We start from the raw sequence: 13,555 nt of genomic DNA on the forward strand, positions 1-13,555 counted from the left end.
CACACACACACACACACACACACACACACACACACACACACACACACACACACACACAAAATAAAAATCTTGATTAGAGGCATGCGTTTTAAAGCTTTTCAACTCCTTTATAACTTCTCGAATTGAATCTATAATTACTTAATTTAGGCCCGCTAAGGAGAAGCAGAGCTACGTATACATTCTTTTTTTAGGGTTTTCCACAAAAGTGGTTCCAGTGCTAGACCAGAGCGGGTGCTAAAGCCCGCTTTTTTCTTTTCTTTTMTTTTTTCTAGTGGTTCCATAAAAAACTATGACTGGTTTGTTTTTCCTTAGAGAGGGAACCACCTCAAAGTCATTACATCACGTTAGACATCTTTTCCACTCAGTCTGATCCTCCCTCTTGTGTATTCTGGGTAGCTACTAAAAAATAGAGAATACAAATAAAGTTTTTTTTAAACAATAATAGCTGTTTTAGAATGCTCTTGACATTACCAACCGGTCTTTTAGATCTCTGTGTTTAGTTATTAATATAAACACATAACTAAATAATGAAAGGACATTTTTTATGATTAATAATTTTTTTTGTTTTAACAATGCTTCTTTGCTCTGAATATTTCCCTAAATCACATGTGTCAAACTCAAGGCCCACGGGCCAGACGTGACCTGTATCTGACTCCCGTCTGGCCCACCAAGGGCCACCAAAAGAACAAAAAAAAATGTTTTCTTATTATGAAAATTTATGGTAAACTTTAAATTTATTATTAACTGCAACAAAATAAAATACATTTTAAAGGTGAAATATAATAATACTTAATAATAATACTTAATACCACCCCTGAGCTGTTGGCTTTAAGTAACTGAGCAATTTAGCTGGATAGCACAGTATCAATGACTCAAAATAAGCTGCTTTGAAGCCAGCATTGATCATAAACTACATCTCCCATAACGCATGTTGATTATACATGGGAACTCTTACTTTTACTTTTAATAGTATTTCTGTTTATTTATTTCACATTTAGTCTGTCGTACATGTAGTACTTTTTTAATGTTTGTAAAATGATGTGTTAAAACACTGTTTCTATGCAGTGAATACCAGGTAGAGCTCAGTTATTGTTTGTTAGCGGTGCTAAATCATAGCAATGAGACGAGGAACATGATGTTTTGTGTTTAGTTGAAGTTAAACATGAAACGTCAAAGTTTATTACAACTGGTCCTTTGAGGGATGAAAATGAAGTTGACACCCCCAATGGTGCCACATTGGTTGAGTTTTTTTGTTGCAGCTTTTTCTGCTATTGACTGCTTATTGGATTGGATGACTGAAGTTAAAAGAAAAAAAAGACATATTGGTAATTTAATTTCTTAAGTTAAACAGAAACCTCAGAACTACACTACAAAATATGACCACCTAACCAAGTTTTAAAATCTTAAATCCAGCCTAAAAGTCGTTTTGATCTCCTTCTAGACTGATTTACTAAACAAGAACTGATTGTGTAAGAATAATAATCTTGTTTTCAGAATGCGTAAGATTATTTGTCTTGTTAGCCTGAAAATTTGACTCAAATTAAGTCAAAAATTTCTGCCAATGGAGTAAGAAAATTTTACTTGGTAAGATTCTTGAAATACTTGATTTGACTCAATTTTTTTCTTATTTCAAGAATCTTACCAAGTAAAATTTTCTTACTCCATTGGCAGAAATTTTTGACTTAATTTGAGTCAAAATTTCAGTCTAACAAGACAAATAATCTTACACATTCTGAAAAGAAGGTGATTATTCTTAGACATTCTGAAAACAAGATTATTATTTTTATACAATCAGTTCTTGTTTAGTAAATCAGTCTCAAAACAAGCTCAAAAAGACTGGTTGGATATAAGATTTTAAAACTTGGTAAGATGGACATTTTTTGCAGTGTAGCTTTAGCAATGAAGTTTAAATCAATTCTCATCAGTTTTAGAACTGGCTCCAGTCTAAACCCAAAAAACTAGCAACAAGGCCAAACTTTCTGCACTCAATGTTTTATTCATTTCGGATAAATTCAGGTATGCTCAATTTCTAAAGCTGCGTGACTCGAGCACACTTCATTTCAGTTCTGTTCGACAGCAAACTGTGCAACAAATCTCAAGGAGTTCCATCACTCGAACTCGGCTAATGTTCTCAATGTTTCAAAGCGACAAGACGGTGGAGGAGAAAGAGGATGAAATAGGCAGCTAAAGAGGAAAAGGGCGAGAGGGATAATTACAATGAGAAAGAGGAAATTATTCGAGTGGAACAGAATCTGAGAGTAGTGAGCGATAATTACCCACTTCTAAAATAAAATAATAACGTATGATGATCTTAGATGTAAGAGATAAAAAGTGATCAGAAACTGCTTTTATAATTAAAAGTGATTCTTTTAGTGACACTTGGCCGTTTGTGTTAAAGGCACAGTGTGTAGGATTTTGTCAATTCTTTTAGCCGAAATTGAGATAATCACTTATGACAATAATAATAAAAACATGTCTAATCATTGCAGACAAAGACCTTGTTTTTATTATTTTTACCTTATAAAAACCTGTTTATATCTCCATGGTCACGGGTCGCCACTACAGGCAGCCGCCATCTTGTCTACGAAGGCTCATGAAGGACAAACTGCGGTGGTGGCGTCAAAAACGGTTTTAGTTGTAATACTATAAATGTAATATTTGTTGTCTGTCATTGTAGCTGGGATAATTTTACTTATTAAAGCTCATAATCTTACCACTTGAAACATCACTAGCCCTGAAGCTGCTGGTAGACATCGCGGTTGGAATTATCAAAGGTTTTTGACCCCTGAGAGACACCGTAGCAACTCTTTTGCGTTTGGAAGCGGGGGGTGGGGGTGGGGGGAGGACCAGGGAGGATGATTCAACCACTCAACCACTAGATGTCGCTGAAAACAACAAATCCTACACACTGTGCCTTTAAAGGTGCAGGACGATATAACGCAATGAATTACTCTAACTTCATGAAAGATTCAAAGAAACTTTGTKTTGAAAAGAATCAGAGTTACTGTTTGAAGTATAAAGTAATAAAATAATACGAAGCTAAAATATTGCTTCTTATATGTGAGAATGTGAGGTGGAGAGAATTGTCACTAAAGCATGACTTATCACAAGTTTCACTGCTGCCTCGCTCATTTTTTCTTTCTTTTTTTCTCCTTAACCCACTCATTTCTCGGCCCCCTCATGTTCTTTTTCCTGATCAAGCCTCTTGTTTGTGACATAAAAAGGAATTTCTTCTCTTTGAACTGTGAAACCAGGGAGCTTAAGCACAGTCTCCTTTCAGGGTGACACCCCTATCAGGAGGATGTGGTGTGTGTGAGCGTGTGTGWTGCGTGTGCAGACTCCCGGGGTGACGAGCGCTTTAATGTGGAGAGCAGATATTTTGATTTGTGAAAGTAACTCGGCCTTGCCCACTTTTATGTGTCCGACTCGTGCGCTTTAACGGCCCGCTTCGTTGAAGAAACGTTCATGAACAGAGCTGCAGCGGGACCTTCGCATCCAACAGAGAGATTTCCACTTCATTTAAATTGATGTGAGTTTTACAAGCTCTACCTGAGAGGCCGGTTCTCCCGTCCGTCGTAAATGTGAAAGTAGACTTCGAGCTCCTCCCCCAGGTTGGCGCTCATCAGGCTCTTCACGTGGACAAACAAGTGGTGGGTGCTAGCAGGCGCTGCCGTCTCCTTCTTCCGGTGACGATGCTCCATCTGCAGCAGAAAGACATTAGATATCGAGATGTAAAAAAAAAAAAATACAACCGAATGCAATGATTTGAAAAGCTCAGGTTGCCAAAAACGACGAAACAGAAAAACGAAACCACGCGTCAACTCCAGAACACATTCACAAACAAAAATGCATTTGGTTAAGTTTCTTTAAAGGGATCCCTGATTAGTTGTGACTTTATTTGATAAACATATATTTTAACTGTAAAATAAAGACTGTAAAAATACTGTAGGCTGTTTAGTTTTGTAAATTTTTAAAAATATATTTTAACATGGACAGAGCCATTTTATTTACACACCAAGCATTCTGGGTAAATGATGGCGTGGATAGTCATCGGTGTGAGCGAGCTATATCCACCCTGAAGGTTAATCTTGGACAATATCTGATGATTGACTCTTTTAAATGAAACCAGAGAGCGTTGACAGAGAGGAGAAGGTAGAAATGACTCAGCCTAGCCTGTTAGCCTCTTCGCTAGCGCTGACGCTATATTGCCTTATATGTATTAGCTCGGCGCTAGTGCGACAAGCTAAACTGAGGTCTTCCATCCATATTTTCAGTTCCAGGCTGAGTCATTTTTGCGTTCTCCTCTGTCATGTGGATGGAGGACCTCAGTGACGAGATGACAATGTGTAGCGCTGAGCTAATACATATATATGGTGATAGAGTTGGGGCTAACGCTAAAGCTAACAGGCTAAGCTGAGGTTCTTCTTCCATGAAGCAGCTCTGTTGTCCTCCATCCATATTTTCAGTTACAGGCTGAGTCATTTCTACCTTCTCCTCTCTGTCAACGCTCTGGTTTCATTTAAAAGAGTCGATCATCAGATATTGTCCAAGATTAACCTTCAGGGTGGATATAGCTCGCTAGCAGCCTCGCACCGAGGACCTACTTGATGTCATCATTTACCCAGAATGCTTTGTGTGTAAATAAAATGGCCCCGTCCGTGTAATATATTTTTAAACTTTTAGTTTAAAAATGATAAAAAATGAACATCCTACAATATTTTTACAGTCTTTATTTTACAGTTAAAAATATATGTTTATCAAATAAAGTCTAATGTTACAACTAATCAGGGATCCCTTTAAATACCAACCAATCAAAGCTGCCGTCTTTATAGTGTCCAATTTCCAAGTCAGAGATAAATAATACTCCCTTGAGACATCTCCCAACAGGGAGTATTTGTGTTGCAGATTTGCATATATTACTGAAAACCCAAAACAGACTCAAATATACAGTAGTTTAGGTTGACAGAGATCTACTTAATAAAGCATATAATTTTTCAAACCGCACTGGAGGCGACGAAAGTTTGAGGTGTTGTCTGTTTGTGGCAAAGTGCCAAGGAAACCATTGAAAACCTGGACATGCRCCAAAGCTTTCAGTTTTCTTTGTTTTGCCCTAAAATAATTGGGCTTTAACAGAAATTAACTAAGCATCTTTACACTGGACAAACTTGCATTCACCGTTTTCTGAGAAAAGACGCCTTTTTACAGGACTAATGGTTTATTATGCTTCAGGTTGCTGACAGCTTAAAGGACACGTGATGCTTTTAAATCCTTTTTTTGCATTTAAATCCTTCAGTTGGGGTCTAAATAAAGTGGAACRGCAATGCTTTGGTCTGAATTCCTCCTTATTGTAACTCCAMAAGCCCCGCCCCTTTTCTGAAGCATGTCTCATGTCAACTCATTTTGAAGTCTTTTGTCTTTTTAAATCCAAACGAGGCGCTTCACCCCCTCCCCCTCCAGCTTCCAGACTGATCCATTCTAGTTTGATAGAGGGGGTTAGGACTATATAGCTGCGCAGAAACATTTTAACTTTTACAAATAACTTAAAAAAATGTGAACAAGGGAAGACTTGTCCATCCAGCCTTACATGTTGGAGCCAGAGGAGAATGAAGACCACTAAATTATAGTTGGTAAGTCTTATTTGAGAATTTTGTCACAAATAATTTGACACAGTAGTTCAGAAAACGTCATAGAAAAAAAACAGAAAAAACTGAAAGGGTTGAAAAATATAAACCTACTAATACCTAATTACTAGGGGTGCAACAATACATGTACCCGTATCGAACCGTATCGAACAGTGCAGATTTTTAAAATTTACTTTATCAACTTGTCTTGTGAAGATGCTCTGTGTTGAAGGATCAGTGGATCTGTGTTCGACGACTCCACCTAGGCTGCATTTTTGAGCGCAGATCCACTGAAAAACTTGCTGTTTCAGCAACATTTAATTTAAAAACGGTAAACAAATGTTCATAACTAATTTAAATAAATTACAAGTTAAAAGGGGCATGGAAATTTATCCTTTTTTGTATCGGAAAAATATCGAACCGTGAGACTAAAGTATCGAACCGAACCGAATCGTGAATTTTCTGTATCGTTGCACCCCTACTAATTACCTAATTTCCCTCTGGGATCAGTAAAGTATTTTTGAAATGAATTTGAATTTGAAACTAAACAAAATATGAAGATATTTACACATCAAACTAAATTAAACTTTTCTGCAAGAGCCTCTTATCCTGTAAAGATTCACTGGTTGGTGTTAAAATGGCTTGACATTTGGAAACCCCCAGTTCTACAAAAATCAAATAAGCTACAAAAATGCTGGAGAACCTACAACAGATCCTACCGCTAAACAAAGACTTTTTTTTCCTGGACAGAACAATAAAGACAAAACAACAATCAAATGTGTCAGAGAAGGTGTGAGGCCTCCTAAACATGATTTACGTCAAGTCACATGAGATAAACAGCGACTAAGAATACTATATAATGAACGGTATGCGTTAGAAAACAGTTTGCTGCACTGTAAGCAAACAAATGACAAAGTATTGACACCCACAAAAACGACACCACAAATCATTTCGCAGCAGCTATTAACATGATGTTTTTGCTTGGTCATGAATGTCCTGCCTGACCGAGAACCCCAGAAATAACCCACTGCTGTCGGGATGAGCTGACGACAAGGTGACGGTGCGCTGCAACACAGAGCGGGCCTGAGCTGCTTGTTTGGACGTGAAATGACTAGGTCTGGGGAAAGCCTTAATTCRTGCAGTGGGATTTCATTGCGTGGTTATTTTCAGCGCGTCATTAGGGCCTGCCCGGCGGGGGCAGCGTGTGGTGACAGCTTCTGCACGACTAGACAGCAGAGAATGGCATCCCTTCTGCCGGGATGTGACGATGGCGCAGACCAGAGACGGCCGAACAAAGACGGAACGTTCCGAGAGCTTTTTCCTGAAACAGAGCGAAGCGCAACAAGTGGAAAAACAGGTCAAGCAGAGGCCACAGGGAAACTACTAGTCTTTTTATATCCTCCCATCACTCACTCGACTGTTTAAGCTTCTTTACATCTCATTTGTGGGAAGATAAACTGCACAGAGGGCACTTCTGAGGTTATCTTTTAAATGAAATACCGCAGGTGATGAATTAATCACAGAGGGATCTAAACTCTGGTTTGCTCAGCTTGAGGTCTGGACTGATCTCAGTCTCAGAGGAGAAGAAAAAAAAACAGAAGTAGTTTGATATTCAGTTGAATTCGTGCTACAAAGGGTTTTCCCAAATGAACAGTGTTGGCCTGAGACTGGGGAGCTAATTAAGGATATAAAACAAGTTTTGATTATCTTTCTTACATTAACGCTGCTGTTAGAACTACACAACACAAGACGTGCACCAGTCATTTTAAAAAAGTCAAGGCAAACAATTTCCTTTACAGATAACCTTCAACCTAAGCAATGTAATACACAAAGCTGCCAATCAAAAAACAGGTTTGTTTAATAACTTCTGAAACTATACACYTTAAGAATGCTGATTAGGCTACAACAGCCGTTCTACAAGAGCTCCTTATTGAAGTAACAATTGTTAAAAATATTTTCTCTTTGATGGTCTTTTATTTGAAATACTGTATGTTGTTTAGTTCTTTATTTATTTATTACAAATGAGGTTAGCTATTGGTGCCATATTTCCATGAGCCAATTTCGTAGAAATGGCAAAATCATTTTATTTTTAGTTTAGTTTGGTTTAATAGTTTATTCATTTCAATTAAAAACAAAAAATTCAACATAACAAAAAAGAAACACAAATCTCATAAATGAAAGGAAGCAGAAGAAAAGAATCTTACATCTGACCCTATTTAACAAAATAATATATATATATATACATACACACACATATGTACATATGTATACATATATAATATTTTCACATACTCAACAGCATAACAAAAAACTTTTACCACTATTCAGCTTGTAGAATACATATTATAATTTCATATCTTTTCAACAATTTAACTTTTATCATTCTACCAAATGAATTAATCGAGCCAGCATTTTTATAATGGCTGTCCAAGTCATTCCACAATCTTATTTCTTGAACTGAGGTACATCTATCCTTCAAGTTTATTCGAATTTTAGGTTTTACAAACATTTCAAATCCTTTCAAATTTTAACAACTTTCCCTCTTAAAGGCACAGTGTGTAGGATTTTGTCAATTCTTTTAGCCGAAATTGAGATAATCACTAATGAAAATAATAAAAAACATGTCTAATCATTGCAGACAAAGACCTTGTTTYATTATTTTTACCTTATAAAAAGCTGTTTATATCTCCAHGGTCGCGGGTCGCCACTACAGGCAGCCGCCATCTTGTCTACGAAGGCTCATGAAGGACAAACTGCGGTGGCGGCGTCAAAAACGGTTTTAGTTGTAATACTATAAATGTAATATTTGTTGTCTGTCATTGTAGCTGGGATAATTTTACTTATTAAAGCTCATAATCTTACCACTTGAAACATCACTAGCCCTGAAGCTGCTGGTAGACATCGMGGTTGGAATTATCAAAGGTTTTTGACACCTGAGAGACACCGTAGAAACTCCTTTGTGTTTGGAAGCGGGGGGTGGGGGTGGGGGGAGGACCAGGGAGGATGATTCAACCACTCAACCACTAGATGTCGCTGAAAACAACAAATCCTACACACTGTGCCTTTAAGTATGTCTTCTATGTTATCCTGGGACTGAGTCAATGTTGACCCCAGTAACAGCTGGTCTGTGTTTCATATTGTGTGTCATTAACATCAGTGTTTTCTTTACAAGCACTAGAACTGTTGTACTGAATGTGGCCCCCTTTCCATCTGCTTCCATATTTCTCTCCTTCCTTCTCCCACTGTCTACCCCCCCACCCCCACGCCTGCCCGCCTGCTCGCCCATCCTTCCCGTTTCCTCCAAGTCCCAACCACTGTTACTGTGACAACCACTTCTCCTCCCCGACACAGACCAGGGAGAATCATATCACACACACACTGTGCTGGCTTTCCCTTCAGAGGGGTAATTGAGCCTCTTAATCCATCTGTTTATTATTATTTATTTATTTATTTTTGTTAGTCAAAAGAAAAGCAGGATGAAAGCCTAACACACCTCTATTAAACGGCGGACAAAATGACTGCGGCCCCCCCACACGCCGTGGTGGGATAAGATTAAAAGAAAGGCTGGTGCCGAGGGCACACAGAACTAGAGAAGACAACCCCACACACAGGCGCAACATGTTTACTAACTTCAGTTTCCCTCAGAATATTAGCTTCCTGAGCTTCTGACCTTTAAAAGACAGATTTATGTCTATAAATATATTTATGTGTAGGTTTGGGTCTGCTGTATTAAAGGGGAAAATGGCTGGATTGTGTGAAATTATGTGAAAATAATAAAATAACGACTGTACAGTATGATCCTGAATCAACACCAAGTTAAAGAACATTTCCAACAATCTTGCTCAGTCGTTCTTTAGCTATTTAGCTTCCAGCTCACAAAACACCAATGACTGAGCTGAGACCCTCGCTATTTACATTATTTCAAAGCATGTGAAGTTTTTCAAAAGATATAAAACATCTTCACTAGGTCGGTCACAAGAACAAATTTCGCTGGACGATAYATTGTCTCAGAAATTATCGCGATAAACGRTTATATTGTTTTGAGACCATTTTAAACTRATATAATGACCCCCTGCTTGTGAAGCTTAAGGAAGTTTAAGCGATTTATGTCATGTAAAAAAAAATAAAGCCTGGCGTTAGAGTTCACTTCAACCAAGGGACAAGCAGGCAAATGAAAATTGACCATTTTAATTTATGGTGCGATTAATAGATTTATTGCTTATCGTGACTGGCCCAATCTTTACCTTTATTTTGTATCCGTAAAACAAAMCAAAAAAAAAGATTAGAACACCATTGTTCCTGCCTGATTAATTGGCAGCACGACGGCTCAGTGGTTAGCACCGACGCCTCACAGCAAGAAAGTTCGATCCCCGGTTCGGACCTGGGGTCTTTATGTGTGGAGTTTGCATGTTCTCCTCATGCTTGCGTGGGTTTTCTCCGGGTACTCCAGTTTCCGCCACCCCAAAAACATGTTCAATAGGTGGCCTTCAGGCACAGGCCGCCCTTGAAAAACAGATCTGCTATCTCAACGAGACTTGCCCAGTTAAATAACGGTAAATAAATAAAAAAATGCACTAAGATGGTGAAAAAAGTATGGGCTTCTCTTGACGTTCAGATGTCGTCCTTGTAGGAGTCACAAACAAGAGCCAAGAAGGTCTAAAAGAATAAAGCAACACTATTTGTATGTCATTTTTCTTAAAAGAGAATAAAAATTTTGTGATGTTATACCATGAAAAGACAACAGGTAACGGGGCAGTGCGTGGTCACACAAACATAGGTCATTCGTAGAGTAGACCGTCTCATTTCACAGCCRTTAATGCAGTCGACACTGGTGGTCTAGGAGGGCCGCAATTGAGACACGGCTAATATATTATACTTTACTGTCACAAGAACAGAAAACATTATCATACAACCCCTACTGCTGCTACTACAGCAGAGGTACAAAACACCCTGCAGAAAAAAATTTGCAACAAAAAGGTCAGTTATACATAAACAAGAAGACCTAAAGCAACACAGTACAGTCATAACGTGACAAAACCTATAATGTCACTGGTTCTTTTCCACAGGGCTCGATGCACGGCAGCGCACTGATTTGAGCATCTTAAAATAGAGCAATCTGGGAGAGCAAAGACTTGCCAAAACTCAGGCCTGCACCCATCTGAGAGCGGGTTCCCCTAATCGCCCGCACCACAAATGGGACCGCTGATTTGAACGGATAGCACAGAGAAGAGCTGGAAGGCTGCTCACCAGTCTGTAAAGCTCTGTGACGCTGACTTCATCAGGGTCCACCATGCTGAACTCCCGCCTGGGAACCAGGTCCAAGCCAAGTTGCCTGAAACACAGAGTTGAATACAGTTTAGACAAGAGACCCAAAGATTACAAGAGCTGCTAGTTCACATCCTTATATGTGTTAAGCATGGGCACCAACAATAAATTCTTTTGTTCTTGTTCTTTGAAGAATGCTTGACTTTGAGCTGATTTCTATAAATCCCTTTCTCCCCACTTCCCTCTTTTTTTCCACCCTTTGTGATGGAATAAACGATGCAGAGCAAAGTGTCCCCTTTTCAGCTAAAAAGGAAAAAGGCTGGAATAACAGCCCCCAGTGAGAGACTCTGCAAAACACCMCTTCACTAAGGAGCGATGTGTGACTGCGGTTGACCCGCAGAGCCAAAAAGAAATACCGACATGCAAGGACACCGAGAACAAGACTGTCTCGCCATTTCTTCTTTTCCCTTACAACCCAACAGCGCTGAGTTAAAACAAGACAGGAGAGAGGAAACAGCAGGAGGGATGGAGCAAGCGCTGCCTGGATGAGCGGGAAAGAGGTTTGATTGAGTGTGGAGTGCTCTCGACAAAAGACGGAGGCRTGAGGAAGTTCCAGAGCTGCAAAAATCTGCAAAGGAAAAATAAAGATGAGAAACTTTCTTCACTTTCAAGGGAGTTTGTTTGCTTGGAAGACAATAAACCACTAACGTGAAGCGAGGCGTTAACAGACCCCGCCGGACAGAGCTAACAGGTAAATTTACTGACGTTCATTAAGTCCAAATATGCCTTTTCGTTCTTGAAGGCAACTCTCCAAATTATAGCAAGTCTTTAGAGGGATTCTGATGTGTTAAAAACTTTCAGACTTACAAATCTCTGCTGGTTACACCCCTGAGCAAACATTAGTGGTAATTTATTGCATTMGTTTAGTTTGTGGGAGGTACAATTTCACATAGCAATGCAGTTTAAAACTTTGAAAAGGTTCCGGGAACAAATCCATTCAAGGAAAGTTTGTTTAAGCTTTTGTTGAAGCACATTTCAAAAATAATGGAAAATCCAAATAGTTACCAAATAGTATTGTAACTAGACTTTTTTTTTTCCCATAAGATGAATCGTGATCCTGGGAGAAAAGAGCTGTTGCCACTGGCATCTCCCTTGATTGATCTTAGTAGGGGGYCAAACTYATCTCAAGCATTTGTTTGCCTTTTTACGTTTCACAAGGTCAAACAAAAGTCACCACCAAAAAAAAAAGGTCACACACTCTAATATTCGTTGGACCGCCTTTACCTTTGATTATGTCACACATTCACTAGCTGCATTTCCATTGACCATGAAAATGCGCAAATTAGAAWTTCGAAAATAAATTTGCTCAATGGGAACACGTCAATTTCGAAAATAATTACGTTTTTCAACAAAATGTTTTTGCGCTAGGATGAGGTGGTTTTTCGGCCGTATCAAAATTGATGTATTTCGCAAAACTGCAATGGAAACACTTTTTCGCATCACGGGAGTCACGTGATCAAGAACCGGCTGTTTCTACTGGCGAGAAGACGAAGCAGAAGAAGAAGATAATAGGAAGTAAAAGTAGCAGTAAAATCCCTAAAGTAGTAAAAGAAAGTTTTAAACTCACTGACTACATTTTCCTAAAAACACAGCATACTTATCCACTCCCAAGTATAAGGGGCTTGTAGCTTGAAAGCCTCGATAAGAAGCCAACGTTTCCTCTGATGGCTGATGATGAGCGCTAGTGTGGTAGCAATATGCTATGTGTTTACATCCATTGCAGCCATGTTTGTAATGAATTATCGTGAGAACAAGCGTATTCACGCGTGACTTTAATAGCATTTCTTACTTAATGGAAACACCGCAATTGGAAAACTGTGTTTTTCGACATTAATGGATTATCGACAAAAGTTTTGCGCACATTTGCAATGGAAACGCAGCTATTGTGGCATTGTTTGGATAAGCTTCTGCAATGTCATAATATTTGTTTCATCCAGTGTTGCATTCATTTTTCACCAAGATCTTGCATTGATGATGGTAGAATCTGACCTTCTCCAGCCCACCCCAAAGCTTCTCAATGGACTCTGTGGAGCATATCCATGTGTGAAAATGATGTCTCATGCTCCCTGAACCACTCTTTCACAATTCCAGCTCGATGAATCCTGGCATTGCCATCTTGGAATATGGCCATGCCATCAGGAAAGAAACAAKCCATTGATGGAATAACCTGGTCATTCAGTATATTCAGGTAGTCAGCTGACCTCAGTGGCGGGCCGTACATTTTACACCTAGGCCTTCAATTAGGAGAGAACAGACCTGCTGGACGCGGAGATGCAGGGGGGGTTACGCTGCTGACTACAGGTCTGTATGTAAAACGGGAGAAACCTGTCTAATTTACAGACAATATGTACAACTTGACACGAAGCCACGACTACAAAAACCACCAATAATACACAGAAACGCAGAACAATATGATGCTGTGCACCACATAGACATATGTCTCAAGAAGCCAGAATGAAAGTCATCACTGAAGCGACACATTTAATAAGTTTTCTCAATTGCAGCCACAGCTGTGCCATACATTAACAGCATCAATACGGTTATATAATAAGCTGATAACTAAATAAAACATCTAAATAACACATATTTTACTCACCGAAACTTTTTAT

At 38.9% G+C, this 13,555-nt stretch overlaps 1 protein-coding gene across 4 annotated transcripts in view; it reads right to left on the bottom strand.

Moving 5' to 3' along the window:
- Window positions 1-13,555, bottom strand: part of dock4b (dedicator of cytokinesis 4b) — a gene marked incomplete at its 3' end in the record, with an annotated part of 164,263 nt that overhangs the window by 91,952 nt on the left and 58,756 nt on the right. For all 4 annotated transcript variants that reach the window (XM_014010606.1, XM_014010605.1, XM_014010604.1 and 1 more), the window contains 2 exon segments: window positions 3,550-3,701; window positions 10,869-10,953. In XM_014010606.1, coding sequence (XP_013866060.1) covers window positions 3,550-3,701; window positions 10,869-10,953 — 237 coding nt within the window.

This window comes from Austrofundulus limnaeus, unplaced genomic scaffold (assembly GCF_001266775.1).
Source record: "Austrofundulus limnaeus strain Quisiro unplaced genomic scaffold, Austrofundulus_limnaeus-1.0 Scaffold71, whole genome shotgun sequence".
Classification (NCBI taxonomy): domain Eukaryota; kingdom Metazoa; phylum Chordata; class Actinopteri; order Cyprinodontiformes; family Rivulidae; genus Austrofundulus; species Austrofundulus limnaeus.